The sequence below is a fragment of the Castor canadensis genome, chromosome 2 (assembly GCF_047511655.1).
Source record: "Castor canadensis chromosome 2, mCasCan1.hap1v2, whole genome shotgun sequence".
NCBI lineage: Eukaryota > Metazoa > Chordata > Mammalia > Rodentia > Castoridae > Castor > Castor canadensis.
The window spans coordinates 69,103,080-69,126,454 of NC_133387.1; the positions used below are offsets into that span (position 1 = coordinate 69,103,080).

At 39.0% G+C, this 23,375-nt stretch overlaps 1 protein-coding gene across 8 annotated transcripts in view; it reads right to left on the reverse strand.

Annotated features, from left to right (window-relative positions):
• Positions 1–23,375, reverse strand: part of Lamb4 (laminin subunit beta 4) — a 103,194-nt gene that overhangs the window by 54,555 nt on the left and 25,264 nt on the right. For all 8 annotated transcript variants that reach the window (XR_012445210.1, XM_074064993.1, XM_074064994.1 and 5 more), the window contains 6 exons: positions 22,655–22,843; positions 14,298–14,477; positions 12,165–12,274; positions 9,950–10,029; positions 9,294–9,444; positions 2,334–2,465 (listed from right to left, as the gene is read on the reverse strand). Coding sequence is in view for 7 of the 8 variants with exons in the window: in XM_074064993.1 (XP_073921094.1) it covers positions 2,334–2,465; positions 9,294–9,444; positions 9,950–10,029; positions 12,165–12,274; positions 14,298–14,477; positions 22,655–22,843 (842 nt within the window). In the remaining variant the exon portion in view is untranslated. The remainder of the gene's footprint in view (positions 1–2,333; positions 2,466–9,293; positions 9,445–9,949; positions 10,030–12,164; positions 12,275–14,297; positions 14,478–22,654; positions 22,844–23,375) is intronic.

Genomic DNA, 23,375 nt, shown 5'->3' on the forward strand with positions numbered 1-23,375 from the left:
AATATACACATATATATGACTACAAATTGACAATGTAGATGTGAATACGAATTTTGTAACTTCAGTGATTCTACATAGGACTGAAAAGCTCTTACGTTTGCAGTTAAAATTGGCACTGCATGATACAAAATGAATGATAAAATTTATACTATAAATTAACAATTTTAGTGTCTTTACTTAGAATGACCAATAAAAATAACCAATAAAAACACTGTAACTTATTGAAAAACCATAAAAGCAAGCAAAAACTTTACATGTTAGTACTCTCATTGGCTATGATTGCTGAACAAAAGGAACTGCATTTTTATTTTGCACTGGGCCCTGCACATGGTCTGAGAACAAAGGGAGTGGGTTTTAGCAGATGCTGGGGGCGTGTGGCCCTTTCCTGGTCTGGTATAGTCTTCTCCTGTGATTGTTGGCTGCTGTGGCTCACAACTGCCCTCTTTTCTTGAGAATTGTTATTGGCTGATGAGAGGCACTTCTCCTGAGAGGATCCCCATCAACAACCAAGGCCTGAAGGATGCAGGGATGGAATATAAGAGGCCTCCGGTCTCAGTGACCTGTGTGATCAGTGATTTATGCTTCAGAGCGTCTTCAGGCGACCAGGAAAAAGCTAGACTTTACCCCAGACCCCACACCTGCCTCACTTCTCCCCTTTCCCCAGCCTACTTTCCTCAGTCCCTTATAAGTTGGTGAACAGTCTGTCAATGAAACACACGCAACTGAATCCCCACCAGTCTCCACTTTCAGGAAATCTAACCTGCCAGTGACCACACACATACACACCCCTATATAAAACTGAAACAAAAAGGCTCACAGGAATATGATGTTATTATGTATTCTTCAGGTATACTAAACCAACCCACAATATGGACTCTATGGCCTACTTACTCACAGGCATGATCTGCAGTTTGAAAATGACTGACCCATGGGACCCCAGAGATGGAAACAACTAATTATATCCAAATGTCAGAGTCGGGAAGGATAGAGAAAGATAAATCTGAATTGGGTCTAAAGAGATCAGGGGAGTTTTTCAAATCAGTAACAGAGTGGCCATTCCAGGCAAGAGACGAGTGTTCCTTGGATGCTCAGAGTTGGGTTTCTCAATGCACTGTCATGAATCACCTATATCAGAATCACCCTGGTATGCCTGGCAAACATGCAGATTTTTTGGCTGGCCCCAAATTCCCTGATAAAGCATCTCTGGGGTCATTTTAAACAAACTAATTCCCTGGGGAACACTTACACACAATAAAATTGGAGAATCAATGATCAGAGGCACAGTGACAAGGGAAGGTGAACAGTGACTCACTTCCTACTCTCTTCTTCTAGGTGGCCTGCAGATGGCCCAGAATCAGAGAAGGTTTCATGGAGATGTAGGATGGGAGTAGAAACAAGTAGGAGCAAGCAAAATCATCACAATTGGTGCACATGAACCTGGTAGAAGGAAAAATACCCAGGAAGCCTTCCCTGACTCTCTCAGGATGGAGTTTTTCTCCTTTGTCTGAAGCCCATATCGTGCTGTTATGGCTTCTTCATGATGCTGAGCCCACTGCACCTGTCAGTTGTTGGTGTGTGTGTGGTTCCTTCCTTTTGCAACAATCTTAAGGGCAGGCTCCCTGTCTCAGTATTTCTGTTTCATTGTCTCTGCTAATTCATTCCCTCAACAAGGTCTCTTACATATGAGGGACTGTTTTAGGTGCTGGGTTTGTGAACAAAACAGCTCACATCTGCTTTCATCTACTTCTCCAGTGTATCCATTTCTGCATATGCACATGGAAGTGATAGATACTCTGTGTAATGAATGAAGAAATAAAAGAACATAAGGGTCAACAGTGGCCTCTGAGTAAATAATGGTGGATGGCCACAAGGTCTTTGGGCTGTTTGAAACCACTGAAGTCAGGGCCCTGACAGCAGCATGCTGGCTCTCGTACGGCACTGCCCAATTACAACCATGATGGTATCTACAGCACAGACACAAAACCACCCAGGGCACACCAGTATGTCTCTTCTCCAGTGAGGAGAACCACTCCCAAGCACCATATTTCTCCTTGCTAAAATGATAGGGACTTGTGAGTTCCCAGTGCCTGGACTCTCCAACACTCCAGAACCCAGTTTCTAGAACTGTGTTTTGAAGAGAAATAAAGCTATTGACATTTCCCCCCAGAAACTCTAGCTCCTTTGAGCTTGGTTCTTTTTTTCCCTTTATTTCTACTCATGAAGATATTCGAGCTTACATGGACTGAGTGCTCCCAGGACCAGGCATAGTTGTAAGTGCATGACTGCGTTTCTCATTTGTGGCATATGACAATGATCATTAAGAAATAGCTTACCTCATTCTGTTCATCAGCATGCAGGCTTTGCTTCTGATTTTTCTTCAGTATTATATTTCCCCTTTCAATTGTGAAATCATTTCCTTGTTGCTGGAAATATACATCGCACGTTGGCAAAGCTGTTGCTAATATCTTAAAAAGAATAAAGATGACAATTTAGCTAATCCTAAAATGTATCTATCATCGTACCATAGTTCAAGAGTGTCAGATTCAAGAGTGAGCCAGGTGCCAGTGGCTCACGCCTGTAATCCTAGCTACTCAGAAGACAGAGATCAGGAGGATTGTGGGTCAAAGCCAGTCCTGGGCAAATAGTTTGCAAGACACTATCTGGAAAAAACTCTTCACAAAAAAGGGCTGGTGGAGTGGCTCAAGGTGAAGGCCCTGAGTTCAAATCCCAGTACTGAAAAAAAAAGAGTGTCAGAATGCACCATAACTTAAAAGGTATATAGATACAGATATATCTAAATCTATATATCTATATCTCAAATATATACATATATATCTGAGAAGATGGGAAGTTTTAAAATTTCTTTTAAAAACTTTTTAATTAGTTATTTTTTAAATTATCATTTTATTGTGCTGGGGGTACACTGTGACACTTACAAAAGTTCTTTTTTTATTTATTTTATTTATTTCTTTATTTTTTAATTTTAATTTTTTTATTATTCATATGTGCATACAGTGCTTGTGTCATTTCTCCCCCCTGCCCCCACTCCCTCCCTTTCCACCCACTCCGCCCCCTCCCTCTCCCCCCCACCCCCTCAATGCCCAGCAGAAACTATTTTGCCCTTATTTCTAATTTTGTTGTAGAGAGAGTATAAGCAATAATAGGAAGGAACAAGGGTTTTTGCTGGTTGAGATAAGGATAGCTATGCAGGGAGTTGACTCACATTGATTTCCTGTGCGTGGGTGTTACCTTCTAGGTTAATTCTTTTTGATCTCACCTTTTCTCTAGTTCCTGGTCCCCTTTTCCCATTGGCCTCAGTTGCTTTTAAGGTATCTGCTTTAGTTTCTCTGCGTTAAGGGCAACAAATGCTAGCTAATTTTTTAGGTGTCTTACCTATCCTCACCCCTCCCTTGTGTGCTCTCGCTTTTATCATGTGCTCAAAGTCCAATCCCCTTGTTGTGTTTGCCCTTGATCTAATGTCCACATATGAGGGAGAACATATGATTTTTGGTCTTTTGGGCCAGGCTAACCTCACTCAGAATGATGTTCTCCAATTCCATCCATTTACCAGCGAATGATAACATTTCATTCTTCATGGCTGCATAAAATTCCATTGTGTATAGATATCACATTTTCTTAATCCATTCGTCAGTGGTGGGGCATCTTGGCTGTTTCCATAACTTGGCTATTGTGAATAGTGCTGCAATAAACATGGGTGTGCGGGTGCCTCTGGAGTAACCTGTGTCACAGTCTTTTGGGTATATCCCCAAGAGTGGTATTGCTGGATCAAATGGTAGATCAATGTTTAGCTTTTTAAGTAGCCTCCAGATTTTTTTCCAGAGTGGTTGTACTAGTCTACATTCCCACCAACAGTGTAAGAGGTTTCCTTTTCCCCCGCATCCTCGCCAACACCTGTTGTTGGTGGTGTTGCTGATGATGGCTATTCTAACAGGGGTGAGGTGGAATCTTAGTGTGGTTTTAATTTGCATTTCCTTTATTACTAGAGATGGTGAGCATTTTTTCATGTGTTTTTTGGCCATTTGAATTTTTTCTTTTGAGAAAGTTCTGTTTAGTTCACTTGCCCATTTCTTTATTGGTTCATTAGTTTTGGGAGAATTTAGTTTTTTAAGTTCCCTATATATTCTGGTTATCAGTCCTTTGTCTGATGTGTAGCTGGCAAATATTTTCTCCCACTCTGTGGGTTACAAAAGTTCTTACAGCATATCATAGTTGAACTCACCCTCTCCATCATTCTCCCCTATCTCCTGTCCCCCCCATTTCTGGAATAGTTCCAATAGGTCTCATTTTTCCACTTACATACATGCATACGTAATATCTCCACACATTCACCTCCTTCACCCTTTCCTTGTGTCCTCCCCCTTCCCACTGGTACCAAACCCCCAGAGAGGAACTGTTTTACCTTTCTGTTCTCTGTTTTTTAAAAATGACATTTTTGATTACTTAAGATAACTACACAGGGAGCTTCATTGTGACATTTCCATGTATATTTGTACTATAATTTGAATTGGTTCATCCCTTCTATTTTTCTCCTTTCTCCTTTGTCCCCTTCTTATGGTAATTTCAACAGGTTTAAAAATCCTATATTCATTCTTGTATAGAAAGTACATCAACCATCTTCACCTCCTTAACTTCTTTCTTTTACCCTTCCTCTTCTGTTAGTGGCCTCCGCTTACCATGACCCATTTTTCACAATATTGCTGTATTTGTGTTAGGTCTATATTCCACACATGAGAGAAAACATGCAGCCTTTGGCCTTCTGAGCCTGGCTAACTTCACTTAAGATGAAGTTCTCCAGTTCCATCCATTTACCTGCAAACGACAAAATCTCATTCTTTATGGTTCAATAAAATTCCATTGTGTATAAATACCACATTTTCTTAATCCATTCATTAGTAGTGGGGCATCTTGGCTGTTTCCATAGCTTGGCTATTGTGAATAATGCTGCAATAAACACGGGTGTGCAGGGGTCTTTATTGTTACCTGACTTACATTCCTTCAGGTATAGCCCTAGGAGTGGTATTACTCGATCATATGGCAGATCTATTTTTAGTTTTTTGAGGAGCCTCCATACTGTTTTCCATAGTGGTTGTACTAACATCCTCGGCAACATTTGTTGTTGTTTGTGTTCTTGATGATAGCCATTCTAACAGGAAGAGATGAAATCTTAATGCGGTTTTGATTTGCATTTCCTTTATGACCAGGGATGTTGAGCATTTCTTCATGTGGTTTTTTTTTTTTTTTTTTTGGCCATTTGGACTTTTTCCTTTGAAAAATCTCTCTTCAATTCATTTGCCCATTTCTTCATTGGGTCATTGATTTATGGGGAGGTTAATTTTTTGAACTCCCTATATATTCTGGTTATTAATCCCTTTCAGATGTACAGCTGGCAAAGATTTTCTCTCATTCTATAGGCTGCTTCTTCAATCTGCTGACCATTTCTTTTGTTGTCCAGAATCTTTTTATTTTCATGTAGTCAAATGGGAAGTTTTGGTGGACCTAAGGCCATGCATTGGATTGTCTTTTAAAAGATGCTATACTAGTCAGAGCCCCAGCTGAGAAAATATTCAATTCCAATCAACTGGTTTTGTTGTGTTTACAAAGAGTGCCAATGCTATGTTTCAATGTGAACTCTAAGGAAGAAAGTTGGATAAAATAAACAATAAACATGGCATAGAGATTCAAAGAATTCTCAGGTATTATAATTGACACTCTTCAAAGCAATCATTCATATTATTACAGTTATAGAATTTGGTCCTTAAGGTCCCCATGAGAGGTTAACCAGGATAGCTGTGTCCTACCAGTCAAACTAAAGGGGAGGAATCATGTCCTTGCAACTTCAGTTTCTTTCATCCCTGCTTATTATGGGTTTCTTTTTTTGTTTTGTTTTGTTTTTGAAATATCATCTTCTTGGTTGCTCAGCTGAAGACCTAGTTAAAATCTCCAATTGTCTCATGTTTCCAGTTTTCACTGCATCCTGGATATTGGTGCTTTCTTGGTTGCTGTTTCATTGCTGTTTTTACAAGCAAGATTTTTAATGTCACAGGAGCCCCTGTTGTTTGCCATGAGTTTGCAGCCCTGAGATCAGCTATGACCTGCTTTGGGAACCCCATTTATCCTGGAGTTCACTGTTCAGACTCTCAGCCATTATCTCTGACCAGCTACTGCTCCTTTTTGTCATGAGGAACCTTTGTCAGGCCACAGTGGGATTGTATCTACTTGTCCTTTTGCTTTTCTTCACAAATTGTGTTCACCTTGTAACAAAATTATAAATGATTTTACTAATATTACATAGAAAACATGTTATAGAATTAACATTAACTCTATACTATACTGTATTAAATTCTATATTGTATTTATTCAATCAACATTAGTTTGTGACTTTAAGCTATGTTTTTTCCATATGAAGAGTAGTGACTCATTCCCCACTCTTCTCTTTCAAATTGTTTCTGAAAGAAAATAAGCTAGTGCTTCCCAAAGTGAATAGGAATCATGGGGGATCTTGTTAAAATGTAGACCTGACTCAGTAGTCTAGGATGAGGCTGAGCCTCTAATGAGATCCCAGGTGATGCCAGTATTTCAGGTCTATAGGTTACATTTTAAGTACCAAGGATATATATACACACATATCCTTTTAAAGAGCCACTGAAAAAGTTAATTGTAACTCTTCTTAATTCTCTAATTAGAGTATGAAACAAATTACCCTTAAGATGCAGTCTTGGGTTTACATCCCTTTATATTTCCATCTTCAATCCTTGTCTTCTCCCTGCTACGTTTTAATTTATTTCTTCCTGTCTGGACAATTGTAGATGGCTCTTCTCACCAACCTGGCCTTCTCCTCTGCTAGATTAAGTTTGCAGAAACACTGAGGACAGTCTTCGCCATATCATTTCTTTTTTGTGGTACTAGGTTTCGAACTCAGGGCCTTGCATTTGTTAGATGCCATACCCCCAGCCCTTTTTGCTTCAGTTATTTTTCAGGTAGGGTCTTGTGTTTATGCTTTCGGCAGTCTGGATCATGATCCTCCTATTTCTGCTTCCTGTGTAGTTGGGATGACAGGCGTGTGCCACCAAACCCAATTTTTATTGGTTGAGATGGGGTCATGTGAACATTTTTCCCCAGGCTGGCCTCAAACAACTATTTTTCCAATCTCCCCAATGTAAGTAGCTGGGATTTACAGGAGTGAGCCACCATGCCTGTCCCTCATCACATAATTTTCTCGCTCAGAAAGTTTCAATGAGATTTTTGTTGCCCAAAGAATAAAATTTAGTTTCTAACACTAGGAGGAGACTAAATTTATTTCCCACTTCTCTATTTTAACTCCCTGCCCTATTGCTGATACACCTGTATTGAGTTTCCTCTGAGATGTTACTCGTAACTTTCTCTGGCGGGATTGTCTTCTTATCTATTCTACAATTGAAATCCCTTTGCTTTCAAATCTCAGACCAACTTATTCTACCTATGTACTAAGTCCATTTTTAAGAGCGCTCTCATGGTACAGAAGTCCTCACATACTTCTAGATGCTCCTTATCAGACAGCACTGCCCTCACTCGGCCCCATTTTGAGCCATCTCTCCAAAGGCATTAGTTGCAATAGGAACTCATGGACCAAGGATGCTAATGAATCCCTTTTAATGCTGCACTTCGCCCAGAGTTCAGCATTTTGTACATTTGTGTGTTAATGGGGAAGAATTAGAGTTTTCTAACAAGGTGTACCAGAGTTTCAGTCTAGGCACCATTGTCTACTACCTGTGTGACTGTGGCCAACTTACTTCACTTCTCTTATGTTTTCCCTCATCTGGAAATTAGGGATGTTAATACTCAGGCTGATTGGGCAGTCACATGAGATAACGGATATGAAATATGAAACAGAGTATTAAACCAGTGGAAGTTTAAAAAAAAAATCCATCTTAGCAGCAGCAGCACAGTAAGCACGATGTAAACAGGTCCAAATGAATACGCAAATAATTAGATGGTGCCCAATTTAAATCTGTTCTAATACAATGAAAGATCATATCCTCAGCAGAGGAAGAAAGTTATCACATTGCTGCCTTTTAAACACTGCCAATACCATCTTGGACTTTCTTTCTTTTGCCGTAGGTGTTACTTTCTAATCTTTTAGGAAAAGTTATTTATTTGCCCTTTAAAACTATTCTCTGTCCTCATTTTTTTCTTTAAGCCATGGAGGGAATAATCAGTATTCGTGTCATGAGTGACATGACCCCCCAACAAATGAAGCCATCATTTTTGGTCACTCAATAACCCTCCATTGAGAGATGTCTTAGTATCTTGATATTATCCTATTTAATAGCTTATTGGCAAATTCTAAATTTTTGTTAAGTAACTAAATAGCCCATCTATTTTAGATAATGTTTGTTTTGTATTTTCTTATCTAAAACATGGGAACTATTGTATTTATAGTTATGGGTCTAAATTCCCTTCCAAAAGTTGTTTTGTTTAGTTGCCATCATAAAGATGCTATACTAAAACCTGTGAAGAAGAATGCAAGCATAGGATTGTTGCATTTTGATCCTACCCTCCTCAGCTGAATGTCAAAGTAGGAGCAGTGAAAGTCTCTTGCTATAATTTTAGTCATTAAAAGAACTGTCATCTCTCCCTACCAACTGTCTAAAGAAGAAATCCCAGGAAATGACTTGGACCTTGGAACTTGGAATGAAGTCCCCTCCCTTCTTTATCTAAATCCTGTCTTCAGGACTCTCTTTCATGTGCTATCTCCCTTTAAAGCCTTTCATCTTGAATCACTCTTTCCTGTCCCATATTTCTAACTCTGACTGGAGCCACACTGTTAAGAATCTTGTAAACTTTATTCACTCATTATCAGATATCCATAAACTCCCTACTCTGTGTCCAGCACTGTGCTGGAAAACAGTGTAACACTGGTGCATGCAATACACACCCCCTTTAGAATTTATAGTATCATGGGGAGATAGAGAAATAGATGGTCAGGAAACACATTTTATCTGGTGAGTGCACTGAAAGAGCAGAGTAGAGTCTGTTTTGTCACAATTTGATCTAATTTGCATTTATGTGCCAGCTCTGTGCTAGAACTGGGATACAAAGAAAAGCAAAACACAGACTCTGTCCTTGAAATTTATATAATCTGCAATTTCATGATGCAACACTATTTTGATTTGCATCTTTAGGTAAAAGCATTCTGTCCCAGTTACCTTAACCATGATCTCAAGTATGTGCTGCCTGAATTAACCGACATGCCATCAAATGAAGTCTCTGAGGAGAGAAAATGAAATACAAACCAAAGGTGCAAGTCCTTGGAGTGGTGTCGCTTCCTCTGCCTCATACAGGTAGAAATTCAATGGAGCAAAGAAGTACCCAGGCACAGGTTCAGTGCAGGTGCGGGCAGTGATATGTGGGCGACACTCACACTGTCCATCCTTGGGTGAACACCTGAAGGAAAGAACACATTGTGAGGAAATGTGGAGGAGGCGAATGTGAAGTGAAGGTATGGGGGTACTACCAATAGTTCTGTGGGAGGATGTTGAGCCTGTGGACTCTACTGTTGCTGATCTTGACAAACAAATTCAGGTCTAGGGAACCCAAGTCACCACCTCTTGCCTTGATGGCTCTCTTGTTTTGTTCTAAAAATTGGGAAAAGGAGAACCTTATGATCTCCCTTTGCAGGATGACACAAAGTTATAGGCAGGTCAAATCACAAGTTTTTAGTCATCCATCCCACCACTTTGTAGGATACCCAGGCAGGAAGATTGTTTATTTCACCTTTGGAGACACATGAGGCACAAGAAGTCAATCAGGCTGTTGAACCTCTTGAGGCTGTTGCTTTTCAACATCCTTTGCTTATCATGTAACCATGGGCAGATCAGAATAGAATGTGCTTTCTTGTGGAAATAAGGAATATTGGTACAAAAATTCATTATTCATTTTGCTGACTTACATGTTAGAATAAGCACCTCCAGCATCACAGTCACAGGGAGAGCATTCATGGAGATGGTCCCCCAGGCCCCAGTACCCAACCTATAGAGAGAAAGAGCTCAGTTGGGTCCAGCTGGGAAGATATTTGCTGCTCTGAAATATAATATTGAAATCACTACAGTGAAACTGCATATATCAACTAGCCAAACATCCTGGCCAATCACACAGTAGCTTTCCTGGCCTGCACACTTGGAGATCATCTCTCCCACCTCCAGGACTTGAGTAAATGGGACAGCATTTAATGTAAATGAAGCAGTCCATGTACGGCTTCAAGGAGAATGTAGTGGAAGCCAAGAATTCCTCTAACTGATGAGTTTTTGCTTAAGTTGGGTCAATTCTCCTATCACCCTATTTGCAACTGTTTTAGTAAAATTCATAGGTTCCCTTACCACAACAATCCCTAGGGAGTTGACTTATGCCACACTGAATATTTGGAGCAGAAAAATCAATGGAGCTGATTTTAAGATATTCTGTGACTATCACAGTCCAGTAGAGACAATTATTCATGTACCAGCTGTTTTGGCACAGTGTGAATCTGTGTCAGACAGTCAACTCTATGGTTCAAGACTTCTTGATCATTGCAACATCTTGACCTTTATTTAATACAAGCAGCTGGTAAGATACAAACAACTATTTCTTTAAATTCTGATAACATTTAGTGTAAAACCCTCGGAAAAATTCTTCCTTCTCAAATCTCATATGCTCAGATATAATGTAGATTTTAGTAGGCTAGGCATGAAATTCTTGTTTGGAATGGTGTTAACTATTCATATTTTTTTATCTTTATAAATTTTATGACCAATTTTCCTCAGAAATTATTTTAAACATTAAACATTGACAGAATGTATCAAAAACACAGCAAAGGATTTTTGATATTATTTCCCCAAACCAAACTTTTCCCAGTTTAAGGGAAAAAATGTGAAATGAATTGTTTCACTCAAGATGTGATGAAGACTCCCTTGAGCCAGGATACATGGTCACGTCAGTCATTCAGGGCAGTGTGGAGCACCATCAGCTAGATGTGGACGGGGGTGACCTAGTGGATGATGAGATTCACCCATGATGGACAACCCACCTCGGGTGGGCCCTGCTCAATTGTTTTCCTCCTGCAAACACAGCTGAGTCTATACCACAAACATGGCAAATAGCCACCCAGCAAAAAGTCAGCCTGAGATTATGGTTTGTTTGTGATGATCCGATTTGGTGTCTCCAATCCTGCCATACAACAGTATGACCTTCTTCCTGTTGCACAAGCATAGTCCTAGAGATTGATGGGGCTGAACCTTCTTTTTATTTTATACAAAACTTCTAGATTGCTTGACCTGTCTGACAAGAGTCCCTTCTTTTCCCCCTGCCTCTACCCCATCCTGTTTTCAGGAAAACGACTGAAAATATTAGCCTAAAACTATTTCCTCATAGGCATATGTTTCTTATTTATCAGCTACATTTCTTCAGATACATCAAGGTCACTGTTCTTTTATTAGGTTAAGTTTTTGTTTTTCTCTGTGTAAAATGTCATGGTGGGCTGCCAAGGTTGGAGAACAAAGAAGAGAGCTGGGCTTGAACTCTCCAATTGCATGACACATTTCTTACAGAGTGAAAATGTTTTATTTCACTAATTTTAGAATATGCATGCTCGTATGTTTAGTGGTGTCTGTGAAAAATCCAAGAGTTTATTTCCCACAGGAATCTAAAATACATTTAAATCCAAGTTGTTATTTTTTAAGAGCTTAACTAAAATATTTTTAAGCAAAAAGGGAAGAAAAAGACAAAAATATTTTTAAGCAGAGAGTGGCAGAGGTAATAAGGGGATTGTGTCCATGAGATAAAGTCTGGTGGGCTGAAAAAGGGGGGTAGATAAATGTTCTTCTATTCTACTGTCTAGCACTCTCAGAAAAAAGCAGTGGATAAACCTATTGCCATCTCTGCTGGGTGGGTTCAGTCCAATCCAGTGGTGTGCTGGTAAATGTTTAACAGCCAGCTCTCTGAGGGAGTTAGGGGTGGGGAGGCTGATGAACAGTGTGCCAATTTCTGAAGTATGAAGACTTATACCACAGGAGTACTGAGACACAATAGAACAAAGAATGCAATTAACAAGACCAAGTCTTCTCTGGGCTTTGCCAGCAGAAATCCTTTTACTTCACTGTGTAAAAAGAAAATTCTAGACAAATACATACAATGCACTCTTCACAGCGTAGTCCAGAGGCATAGGGCTGGCACAAGCATTGGCCTGTGTCCACATCACAAGTTGAGGATGGCAGACTCCCAAGGGGGTGACAGTTGCAGGCTGAAAGCACAGCATACACAATTATTCTTAATTTCCCCACTCTTGTAAATGTCTTTAATTGTTCACACTGAGCAAAATGCATGGCCACAAGTACACAGAGCAGCTCCCCAACACCACCAGGTTTATTGTGGATGCATGGTTATTGTACTGTGTACAACCCCACAGAAGATATCCCACACAGGACACAACCAGAATTCTTACATAGTTCTACTGGATGGCAATCAGGAGGCTGAATAAGCTGGGGCATTGCCAGCTACCTTGAGCCATGCAGGCCAGGCTGAGTGACTCAGAGGCAGCAGTTTCTAGATGTCACGGTTATCACTGACAGCTCCCTCTCTAGCAGATACACCTAACATTTCCTTTTCTTTTTTCTTCTTTCTTTCTTTTTCTTTTACTCTCTTTCTCTCCTTCCTTCCTTCTGTTCCTTCCTTCCTCCCTTCCTTTTTTCTTTCTGCATTATTTTTTTCTCTTCATTCTCCCCTTTCTGTCTTCCAACCATAGTCCTTTCCACATCCTGCTTATGATGTGAAGTCTAAGAAGACTTGCTACCAAAGCAAGGTATTATCTTCCACTATAGGAAAAACCATATGCAAGGAAACAACCCAAATGTGCCTCAACTGATGAATGGATAAATCAAGTGTGGTATATCTATACAATGGAATATTACTCAGCCAAGAAAAGTACTGGTACATGCTATAATATGGTTAACCTTGTAAACAGAAAGCTAAGTGAATAAGCGAGTCACAAAAGACCACTATTATATGATTTCTTTTGCATGAAACATTCATAATCACCAAATCTATAATGACAGAACATAGATCAGGGCTTGCCTAGGGTTGAGAGAGTGGGGAGCATAGGGAAGTGGTAGTTGAAAGGTTTGGGGATAGCTAGGCACTGTGGCTCATGCCTGTAATTCTAGAACTTGAGAGGCTGAGATTGGGAGGATCAAGGTTCAAGGCCAGCCTGGGCAAATAGTTTGTGAGAACCCTCCCTCCCAGCTCTAAAATAACTAGAGCAAAATGGACTGGAGGTGTGGCTCAAGCAGTAGAGTGCCTGCTTTGCAAGCGTGAAGCTCTGAGTTCAAACTCTAGTCCTACCAAAAAAAAAAAACTTTCAAGTTTTTTAAATGTATTTTATAACAGAAAGATTCAGCTTGTTGCTTTCTAAACATGCAGACAACCAAGCTCCTTAGCTGGCAAAATATGGAGCATGAAGCTGTGACTCAGATTCCCTGAGGAATCTACAGGACTGTGGAAGCCCTAAGCCGTCCTAAACATCTGTGATTCTATAGCCAAGGGTCTGCCCATTTGACCCCAGAAGACGGCTGAGCTTCCATTTCTCCTCAACCTTGTCCTTGCTCTTTTCCCCTCTCTTTGCCAAAGAATTTATGAATCAGTATTAGGAAGGATGTGAAAACAAAAGGGAAAAATAATTTAGAAAAGAAAGAAAAGAAACCACAGCTGGAAAATTGCCCAAGGAGCTATCAAAATGCATGAGATTAGATCTGGAGGCCAATTGCTAGCAGCTAAGTGAGCCAGGCACCCTTAGGGTCAAACCCTATACTAATGCACTTTCAATCCCTTTGCTCTAGGAGGGCATTTCTTTTGTAATAACTTCAGGGCTCCCCTTATTATCCTCTGTAGATAATAAATCTTTTATATTCCTTTATCGTCTGGTTGTGATTGTTGGCTTTATACTAACCAAGAGGATTGTGTTTGGCTACACCCATGGAAGCCATTTTTTCTAGCACTTTCACAATTTGACATTAAATTTCTTGGTAATTTTCCATTTATCTAGAGGGGAAATGTGAGCGCCCTCTGCTGGTTCTTATGATACACTCACTAAGCTATGGAGAAAAGTCCACCAATTTCCAAAAAGTTGTGGGAGGTATTGTATCACTTTTAAAAAACACAGAGGCTGCCAGGACTCGTGGGTGTTTACGGTGAGTGAATTTTAGGGCCGAGAGAGAAAGCGTCAAGCTTTAACATGCACACAGGTTGATGACCCAGCCCTGCGGACTTACGTCTGCAGCCCAGCGTGTCCGAAGCACTCAGTCCGAAGTGGTTGGGTTTGCACTGGTTGCAGTTGGCTCCTTCAACATTCTCCTTACACAGGCACCGGCCAGCCACTGACCCCAGAGCAGGATCAGAGTGGCTCACACAAATGCCACCAGATATGGTCCCGTCAGGGTCACATTCACAAGCTGGAACACAGAAATGCCTTGTCTCAGTTACTTGCAAACTGTGGGGAACCTGAATATAAGCATAACATTTTACCCAAGCTAGAACTTATTTAATGCTGTTTAAATAATTAATTATATTTACATATTTAGACTGTCAAAGGCTGTTCAGAAATGTCTCCTAGATTTCTGGACTTGGAAAATGTTGGGAAATTCTATACGTATATATTTAAAAAGACTTTTAAATGCTTCTAAAATCAGAAGACCAGAGGAAGATGGTTGTTTTGAAAATTAGATGTTAAGAATAAATGAATTCTAGAACCTCTCCACAGCATGTTATACTTAAAACACTAAGAACAGAGAATAAGAAAAGAATATTGACAGCTACAAGGAAGAAGCACCAAGTCATCTATAAAGGCAAACCCATCAGAATAACAACAGATTTCTCAACAGAAACTTTAAAAAGCAAGGAGGGCATGGAATGAGGCATTTCAAGTGCTGAAGGAAAATAACTGTCAATCTATATTATTCTACCCAGCAAAGCTATCATTCATAACTGAAGGAGAAATAAAAACCTTCCATGATACACAAAAATAAAGCAATTTATGACTACTATCCCCAACTGCAGAAGATACTTAAAGGAACGCTACACACAGAAAAGGAAGATAAATGTAACCATGAAAATATGGGGGTAATAAATCTCACCAGACAAGTGGATAAGCAAATGAAGAATAGAAAAAAAAAAAACACTAAAAAAAAAGAAAGCCACAAAATGGCAGGAATTACTATATATGTTTCAATATTAATACTGAATGTTAACGGCCTCAGGAGTTGGATTAAAAAGCAAGAACTGACCATTTATTCCCTACAAGAAATGCATCTCACTGACCTAAATAGACATTGCATTGAAAGGGTGGAAAAAGATCTTCCAAGCAAATGGGCCCTGAAAGCAGGTAAGAGTAGCTATACTCATATCTGATAAAGCAGACTTCAAACCAAAAATATTCAGAAGAGACAAAGCAGGTCACTTCATATTAATAAAGGGAACAATCCACCAAGAGGAAATAACAATTGTTAGCATATATGCACCAAATGTCAGTGCACCCAACTTCATTAAACAAACTCTACTGGACTTAAAAGCACAGATAGTCCCCAACATCAACACAACGATAGCGGAACACCTCAATAGCACACTATTACCAATAGATAGGTCATACAGACAAAAAAATCAACAAGGAAACCTCAAAGTTAAATGAAACTATAGTCCAAATGGACTTGACAGAGTATTTTGTCCAGCAGCTGCACAATGCACATTCTTCTCAGCAGCACATGGAACTTTTTCCAAAATAGATCATATGTTAGGACACAATGCAAATCTTAGCAAATATAAGAAAGTTGAAATAACTCCCTGTATCCTACTGAACCATAAGGAGTAAGACTAGAACTCAACAGCAAAAGAAACTACAGAATATATTCAAACACATGGAGACTGAACAAATAGTGCACTGTTGAATAACCAGTAGGACACTGAAGAAATAAAGGAGGGAATCAAAAAATTCCTAGCATCTAATGAAAATAAAAACACATCCTACTGGAAACTATGGGACACAGCAGAGACAATGTTAAAAGTAAAGTTTATAACTCTGAGCACCTACAATAAAAAATACAGAGAGAGCTCAAGTAAATAGCTTAATGATACACCTCAAGTTCCTAGAAAAATAAGAACAAGCCAAACTCAAAATTAGCAGACAGAAATAAATAATAAAGATTAGGGTCAAAATTAATGAAATAGAGATTTCCTGTCCCCAAAAAACTATGCAAAGAATCAATGAACCAAAAAGTTAGTTCTTCAAAAAGATAAATAATATTGTAAACCCTTAAATGCCCAAATTAAGAAAATTATAGATGAAAAAAGGGATATCACAACAAATCCCAGTAAAATCTAGAGGATCATAAGGGATAGTTTGAAAACCTATATTCAAGTAAACTGGAAAATATAGAAGAAATGGTTAAATCTCTAGATGCGCTTGACCTACAAAAATCGAATCAAGAGGATAAATCACCTAACAGATCTATAATAAGCAATGAGATTGAAACAGTAATAGTTTCCCAACAAAGAAAAGCCCAGGTCATGATGGCGTCATTGCTGAATTCTACAAGATCTTTAAAGAAGAACTAAATTTTTCCATGATATAGAAAGGAAAAAAACTCATTCTATGAAGCCAATATTATACTCATTCCAAAATTGAATAAGGACACAATGAAAAAGAATTATAGGCCAATCTTTTTAATGAGTATAGACTCAAAAACTCTCAATAAAAAACTTGCACACCAAGTTCAACAATACATTAAGAAGATCATATGCCATGATCAAGTTGGTTTCATTCCAGGGATACAAGGATGGTTTAACATATGTAAATCAGTAAATGTAATATAGTATGTAAACAGAATCAAGGACAAAAATCACATGATTATCTAAATTGATGCAGAAAAAGCCTTTGACAAAATTCAACATCCTTTTATGATAAAAGTTCTGAATAGAAGTTATGTACCTCAACATAATAAAAGCTATATGTAATAAAGTTATAGCTAACATCATACTAAATGGGAAAAAAACTGAAACCATTTCCACTAAAGTCAGGAAAGAGCCAAAGGTGTCCACTCTTCCCATTTTTATTCAAAAAATTTAGGAATTCCTAGTCAGAGCAATAAAACAGGAGGAAGAAACAAAGTGGATTCAAATAGGGGAAGGAAGAAGTCAAATTATTCCTATTTGAAGATGATATGATTCTATACTTAAAAGATCCTGAAGATTCCACCAAAAAACTCATAGCTCTGATAAACACTTTTGGCAGTGTAGCAGGATATAGTATCAACATATAAAAGTCAGTAGCTTTTCTATATACTAACAATGAGCATGCTGAGAAAGAAATCAGGAAAACAATTCCAAAATAGTAGAAATACCTAGGTATAAACTTAACCAAGGAGGTGAAACAATGGAAACTATAAAACCCTACGGAAAGAAACTGAAGAAGACACCAGAAGATGGAACGATCTCCCATGTTTATAGATTCGTAGAATAAATACCATGAAAATGTCTATACTACCAAAAGTCATCTATAGATTTGATGTGATGTCCATCAAAACTCCAATGTCATTCTTCACAGAAATAGAAAAATCAATACACAAAGCCCTTAAAACAGGGCTTTGATCTATTTCGAGTTGATTTTTGTACAGGGTGAGAGTTAGTGCCTAGTTTCAGTCTTCTGCATGTAGATAACCAGTTTTCCCGGCAACATTTGTTGAAGAGGCTGTGTTTTCTCCAGCATATGTTTTTGGCTCCTTTGTCAAAGATGAGATGGCTGTAGGTATGTGAGTTTATTATTCTGTTCTGTTCTGTTTTTGTGCTGGTACCATGCTGCTTTTGTCACCATGACTCTGTTGTATAATTTGAAAAAAGAGGGAGGGGGAGAGAGAATGGGAATATAATGGAGGGCATGAACTTGTTTAAAAGTACACTGTGTGCATATATGGAATTATCAAAATGAAACCACCTTGTACTAATGTATGCTAATTCAAAAACAATGAAATTTTAAAAAACAATGAATCAATTCTTTTGGGGAAAATGAAAATATTTTCAGTCTAAGTAGATGTAGGTGGTTGCACAAAACATTGGGTCAGTGAATCGCTCATTTAAAAATGGTTAATTTTCAGTCTAAGTAGATGTAGGTGGTTGCACAAAACATTGGGTCAGTGAATTGCTCATTTAAAAATGGTTAATTTTATGTTATATGAATTTCAACTCAATAAGAAAAATAGATTTAACAAAAAGAAAAAAACTGAGAGGTGAAAATAGGGTCAAGAGACAATTTCAAGTGAGATGTAGGGATGATGTGTATCTTATTGCCAGGGACATGAAAAAGCAAGTGAAAGAACTCCCACACAATGTCCACTGAATCTCTGGTTAAAAGATAAGTCTGTTCATCATGGAAAAAAACGTCATCAAGAAAGTGCTCTCATTCTTTTTGATTGTTCCTAGAAGGCCTGCAAAAAGAAAGGGAGAGAACAGTAAGACATATTCGTATTCTTGTTTTCTTTCTGGAAATCTGATGATGAGGCAAAACTTGGATGAAGAGATTCTGGAAAATGGGATCAACAGACATGGATAGCAAGGGAGCAACAAAAGCAGCAGCCTTATTTTAGTAGAAATCTGAATGGCTCAAGGAAGGAATGTCATGGAAAAGAATGCGGTTAGAATGAATAATTCCAGCGGGCAGAACAAGGACTAGAGGAATTACAAGAGGCAGACCTTGACTAAGTATAAGGAAAAACTCTCTATCAGTTAGGGTTGCCCAGTGTAGTGGTGAGCCCCTCATTCCTGGAGTCAGATAGACACATAAACAGCACATGAGTTTGGTAGAGAGGACCAGCCTGTTGGTAGGCATTAGATGACCAAAGCAAGTTCGCTTGCTTCTTTGTGGTGCTGTGTTTCCAAAGGATTCCACTTTTAAGTAATGCAATAAACATAAAAAACAAACATCTAGATCTTAAAGAACAATCTTGTCCATATTTATACATGTTTGCTTTGGATAATAAACACAAAACCCCTCAAGTATAAAGCTCTGTCTACATAACAACCACTTAAGTTAGTGAGTTCAGTGGGAAAAATCCAGTCAGACTGGTTGTTTGGTGTCATTGAAGCAAATGGTTAGTTGTCTGACAGAATCTTCCAAGTTTTATTGTTTGTTATTGGATTGTGACTAGAGATAAAAACCTTACTATGGAAAAACAGCATTGGGCTCTGTTTAGTTTGGAGAAAACTCCACGATTTTCTTCTAATTAAAGCTATTTGCTTCCAAAAAGGAAGGAATAAATTGGGTTCATTTTAAAAGTGGCTAAAAGGAAAAGGCTGTTTTACTTGGGAGTAACTCCAGAGTTCCAGAGCATAACTTAATTACACACAGAGGTACCCTTTGGGACAGACCAGTGGAAAGGGACTTGACTTTGAAATAACCCTTGGCCTTTAGAAGTCCAGTAAAACCTCTGGGTGCCACACAGTTTAACTCTAGCAAACTTCTATTATCAGTCGAGTGTACCAAGTCTCAGGTTTTTTGGTATTACATTTCACTGTGTCTGGTCACGCTAAGGGGAGGTCACATACAATGGGGAAGGTAAAAGAAGGAAGTTAAGAAGGTGAATATGGTTGATATACTCCTTATATAAGAATGAATGTAGAATATTTAAACCTGTTGAAACAACCATAGAAGGGGGACTAAGGTAGAAAGAAGAAAAATAGAGGAGATGAAACAATTCGGGCTATAATACATCTATGCATGGAAATGTCACAAGGAAACTCCCTGCATAGCTATTTTAAACAAACAAAAATGTCATTTTTTTCTTTTACAAAGTTGGAGAACAGGAGGGTAGAACAAGTTCTGTCTGGGGGGACTGGTACCAGTGGGTGGGGGAAGGAGGTGGGAAGAGGGTGTAGGAGGGTGAATATGGTGCAAATACTGTGTGCACATGTATGTAAATGGAAAAATGAGACCTGTTGAAACCGTTCCCGGAATGGGGGGACAGGGGATAAAGGAGAATGATGGAGGGGTGAATTCAAGTACGATATATTTGATATATTGTAAGAACTTTTATAAATGCCACAATGTACCCCTATCCAGCACAACAATAAAAAAAAGAAGCCAAAAAATTAAGAAAATTTAACTATGTTTTAATTGTAGAAGACTTAAATTTAATCAACTCTTATGCCTGGAATCTATTTACATAAATATTTAGGTTCAACAAAGGACAACTTTTAGAGAAAAGTTATACAAGAGTGCTGGTCCATCTTCCTAACACACATCATCTATATACACAATAAACATGTATTTTGGTAAATGGAGAAACTGGGGAGTCTCTGTTATGTCCTCACCTATCTTTCATGGAAAAACTCCTTATTTACAATGTAGGACTTCTTAATTCATGTCACGAGTACTAGCCTTCTTTCCTTTTTTTCCCCAAAAGCACCACCATGTTAATATCGAGTGGTTTCGTAAGGAATAAAACTTAGTTGATGTGTTTAAAACATTTAGTTTATTATTTCCAAATCTCTTTCAAGTTTCCTGGATCATGTTTCTTAACATTGTATTTCCCTAATTCTACCCAAGAAAGCAATTTCATCTTCTTTTATCAGTACATATCTTTAAAAACATAAATAAAGTTTGTGAGTAGTATGTGTGTGTGTTTACAGATTAAACTACAAATCATAAGATACTTAGGAAATGGCCTTCTGAGAGCTCAGTCCTTTATATCAATTTCAAACAGGTCATATGAAGTACATTTTATGTCGGTGTCTATTGAATTAATCTGAGCAAAACACTTCATTGATGCTTTTCTATATTGTGATCATTTAAAGTTTGAAATCTAGGACAGTGGATGTTTCAGGTAGCTACTGAATTGCTTTTTATGACTTCATTTTATCAAGATTATATAAAATTTGAAGGTATGCTTTCATAGCATACCCCTAACCTGCTTTAACATTGCATTGATAAAGTAGCCTAAGCAGTATGATTTCTGGGTACTGGAAGAAGCAATCCTCCATGCATCCTGGGCATCCTGAATGCCCTTGCTGAATGTGCTAATGATGCAAGGCTCTGTTTGCGCCTTACCTAGGTCATTTCTCAGGGTTGTGTTCATGGCAAGCAACTTGAAGGATGAAATAATATCTCCTGCCACCACCAGCAGGCTTGCTTCCACTTGCTACAAAAGCAACAAATTCTCCAAGCTCAGTGTTCCTTGGCTGTGGCATAAACACACTAGGTATCCTCTGTGATGCCCTTATTGGACTTGGGTACATGGGAACCCAGGACAATGAGATCATTATCTTACAGCTTGCTGGGCCATGAGTCCTTTGGCTTTGGCCTAGGAATTTCATGACTTCCACCGGCATCTATGAAACAAGTAATAGGCTAACTTCCTAGTTTATAAATAGAGTAAGATATTTGGCCCAGTTACTGTCACTAGGTCAGTTCAATTACGTTGAATATTTATCTACACAATTACATGCAGCAGTGATGGGACTAGAGGGAGGCCAGCAAGGTGTCTAAGGCACAAAATTTCAGAAGGTTCTTGTACTCAGATCCATGTGAGCAGTGTTACCCTGCTCACATATGACCCTGAAAGTAGTGCTGCCTTGTATTTGGGAACTTAGTGTTTTGCTTGCCTCATTTAGTCCCAGGCCTGCAGAGAAATGGGAATTAAAATGGTGATGAGTTATTACTTCATTAGCCAAATGAAAGTGTGGTAAAAACCAAGATTAGCAGAAATTAAAGCTGGACAAATCAAGTGCTGACAAGAATATAGAGCCACAGGAAGTCACACAGAACTGGTGTGAGTGGTAATTGGCACACTCACCTAGAGGACAATTCAGTATTAGCTAATCAATTTTAAGAAGTGCATACCCCATGACCTGGAATTTTCACTTAGTTAACATCTCAATAGCTTGAAAACATGTCATATGTAATGCTTGTGGAGAAAAAACACATGTGAAAGTGTGAAAACAATCGAGATAATGAAAAACACTAAATGTATAAGAGTGTTTGCCCCTAAGGAGGGTAGGCAAATGGGGAAGATGTGTAACTGGGGTTTGAATATCGCCTGCTGGGTTTTATTTTTAAAAGTTTCAAAAGCAATAGGGTAAGTCACTAAGCTGATGGTGCGTTTATATAAGGGTGTTTATTTTATTATTATCTATTATTTTGTCTATGCTTGAAGTATTTCAGTTTTTAAAAGTTGAGATTAAAGATAAAAGAGTTTTTTGAAAGTTGAGACCTTACTTCATTTATCTTAGCAAAACTGAATTGTCTACAGTCAAACGTTTTAGCCAATTCCACTACTTAGTGACTTCTCTGAGCTGACTTCCAGAACTCCAAAGGGCCTGCGGCATCCTCTGAAGCCATCAGCCCCTCCTGGCTGAATTTGAAATCACTTCCTGATTCACCAGTATGCCCTGCTACAAGACTCTCAGGATCCACCTGGATTATTTGGTTTAACTTTTTGGAGAAAGAAAATCTCTTAAAGTGTTTTTGCACCCCTTTCCCAGGGTCATTTGGAGCCCCTGTTAGGCAGAGTGGGGACAGGCAGGCAAGGGAAACCAGACCAGAGTTTGCTCAGACAAGGGGAAAGGACCAGATGAGGGTGGAACTCACGGAGGCACGCGTAGGGATCCGAGATGGCCTTGAGGGGATCCCTGTAGAAAAGGGGACTGCAGCGGTCACAGTGCTGGCCCTCAGTGTGGTGCTGGCAGTCCTCACACACGCCTCCGCTGAGGCCACCGCTCACCAGGTACGTGGTCATGTCAAAGTGACAGCGGTCAGAGTGGCCGTTGCAGGTGCACGCTGAGAAAGGAAAGGAAGGAGCCTGAGTGACTTGAGGGTCTTGGTAGAGCGAGCCGTGGCCCTCCTCCATCGTCTCATCCTCCACGCCCTTCTCTTAGGGGACGCTCTGAGGGTACCAAGGCCCGGGCAGGTACTTCCCAGGGACAGTCTAACGTTTTGATGCTGCTCAAGTGCGTTCTATGAAATGTGTTCCCTCAGTGTTTAATGTGTACCTTGCAAAATTGTGTAAACAAAAATAAATCATGTAGGTCATCTAGAAGCCATAGAGTACAGTATTTGCAGTGTGCAGTAAAGAATATTTTACTAGGGATGGCGGAGTAGCTCAAGTGATAGAGTGCCTGCCTAGCAAGCTCTGAGTTCAACATCCCACTTCCCATTACTGCCATGCCAAAAAAAAAAAAAAAAGGAACACTTTTACTGACTTATGTATACTTTGTAAATTTGATTTTTTTAACCTGAAATGTTCTATATGCACTGGTATTCTCAAATAAGATGGTGGAGCTGAGCCCTGTTTAGTTTCTGTCCTTGGGTA